This window comes from Penaeus vannamei, chromosome 23, assembly GCF_042767895.1.
Source record: "Penaeus vannamei isolate JL-2024 chromosome 23, ASM4276789v1, whole genome shotgun sequence".
NCBI classification, from domain to species: Eukaryota; Metazoa; Arthropoda; class Malacostraca; order Decapoda; family Penaeidae; genus Penaeus; species Penaeus vannamei.
Genome location: NC_091571.1, coordinates 482,471 through 484,970, shown reverse-complemented (window position 1 = coordinate 484,970; position 2,500 = coordinate 482,471). Strand labels below are relative to the sequence as shown.

The window sequence follows — 2,500 nt, the reverse complement described above, 5'->3', positions numbered from 1 at the left end:
CATCATATTTTTCAATAGAGTGAAAAGTGAAACGCGAAAATTTCCAACTAATGAGAGGGGAGAGGGGATGCGGGGCATCTGATGCTTTGGACAGGGCATAGCAGGAGGATTGGGTAGGAGGAAAAGCCAGACACGCAGGAGAAGGACCAAGAATTTAGAAGGAGGTACATAGATGGGAAGGTCAGCGCTTTTATGCCCCATTCATAATGGAATAAGATATGGGAAACAACCCAGTGTTCTAAGAAGTTGAATCAACTGACAGCGTTTTTTTTTTATAATGCTCAATGGATGCAGCTCAGACTGTAGGTGTTAAGAGAATTTGCGGGTTGCATATGAATGGGAGTAATTATAGTTTATCGAATCTAGTTTAAAAGAATACTTTGTATTCCTGCAATTAAATACAACTTTAAAACTATGGCTATGTCTTTCTTTATTGTAAAAGTTAGATTGTATGCTTTATAGTACAATTTTTAATAAGAAAGTAAGGGAAGTGCAATTGCACTGGTATGTAAAGTTTAGTACAGTGGTTAGATATGTGGAAATTAGTGTTAGTATTAGTATTCTATCACACCTTAAGGTTAGGCAACTGATAACTTCTGAGAAATGAAAAAAAAAGTATTTATGATTAGATTAGTATTTCATGTTAAATAAACATGTATTACATTTTCCAATGCCCTTTCTCCATCGTTCTTGCTTGCAAAATTCAACTCCTTTTGCAAAACCACTTGCTGAATATCTTTAAGTGATGAGGAGTTCAAGTTTAACAGATTTTTTCGCAAGTGTAATTTTGTAAGATATACTTTACTGATATGAATGTCTTCCTCAGGTGCCCCAGAGATTGCAACTGGGAGTCGTGATGGCCTGGTAAAAGTTTGGGATCCTCGGCAGAGAGACCGTCCTGTTGTGACCATTGAGCCAAAAGAAGGGGAGCAGAAGCGAGACTGCTGGAGTGTTGCGTTTGGAAATTCACATTCAATGGAAGAAAGGGCTCTCTGTGCTGGCTTTGATAATGGAGATGTGAAAATGTTTGATCTTAGAACGATGGAAGTGAAATGGGAAACTAATGTGAAGAATGGGGTTTGCTCACTGGAATTTGACCGGAAAGATATTGACATGAACAAGCTTTTAGCCACAACACTGGAGTCAAAGTTTCACATTTATGACCTTCGGACATTCCACGAAGAAAAGGGCTTTGCTGGCATGATGGATAAAGGTCACAAATCAACTATATGGTGTGGAAGACACTTGCCCCAAGATCGTGAGATATTTGTCACTACTGGTGGTAACGGCTCTTTGATGCTGTGGAAGTACTCCTATCCTTCAGCTCAGTCAAAGAAATTAAGCGATGGATCGGAAGTTGGTGTAGCTGGTGAAGCAAAACCATTGCAGAATGCTACTATAACTGATCAGCCAATAACCAGCTTTGATTGGAGTCCAGACAAGATGGGCCTGAGTGTGTGCACAGGACTTGACCAGACAGTAAGGGTGGTCATTATGACAAAACTCAATATTGTATGAAATTGGAAAAGGTTAAAGAAAAATTTCTTGTATCTTGTTACTATTATTTAAGAAGATATTGTTATATAGTATATGAAGTTAAAATATTGAATGCATTGGACAGTGATCCAGTCTATGATATTGAAGATTTTTAAGCTTCAAGAATCAAACTTGCAGATATATAACTGATATCTCTGCTTGTTTATACATATCAAGTAAATATAAGAACTATTTCCTATGAATAAGATTATTCCCATTTGACTGAAATATGCATCATAAAACAGTCTGTAGCGTATATTTATCTTAAGACAGATACCACTTGGTATTTAGTTTGCAATATAATTAAGTTAAAGAGGCAGGTGCAGCCAGAAAAAAAATAATTGATCATGAACAACAATGATATCAGTTGAAGGAATGAATAATTGAATAAAATTTGGTGCTCATTGAGGCAATTTATTTACTTATATACACCTGATGATACCAGCATTGTTATGTATATTATTCAGCATTTGGAACATACAAATAAAATAGCACTCATCATATACTCATTCCCAACTTATCAATAGAAAACATGTTTCCAACTTTTTTGTTCATTGTAAATGACACCCTTGATAGTTAATACGGAGTAAAACACATATAAGGTGGACTTTACCTTACCAATTATTGCTTATCTAGTCCTATAAAGAGAGGACCTATGATTTAGCATGCTTAAGTGATCCCTTGCTTAAGGATTTGTATTGTACTGAAACATTTAGATCAATAAGATGTAATTAATATCATTTTTAAAAGGAAGAAAGGTAGCAATGAAATGTGAATTGTAAAGGAATATGCTATCAGTATCAAACATTACCCAAAGTTATAATAGTATTAATTTGTAGCTGTGAAAGTGTCAAATGATTTTAATATACAAAGTAATAGCGTAAGTTCCAATGACAGAGAACATCCTTTGAACTTTGCCAAGGAAGAAATCAGATTTAATGCGCTTTGATAGAAACATCTGGTA

At 35.3% G+C, this 2,500-nt stretch overlaps 1 protein-coding gene across 1 annotated transcript in view; it reads left to right on the top strand.

Moving 5' to 3' along the window:
* Positions 1-1,941, top strand: part of Wdr92 (WD repeat domain 92) — a 7,993-nt gene extending 6,052 nt beyond the window's left edge. The window contains exon 4 of the mRNA XM_027355555.2: positions 827-1,941. Within this exon, the coding sequence (XP_027211356.2) occupies positions 827-1,518 (692 nt within the window). The 3' untranslated portion in view covers positions 1,519-1,941. The remainder of the gene's footprint in view (positions 1-826) is intronic.
* Positions 1,942-2,500: the final 559 nt, after the last annotated feature.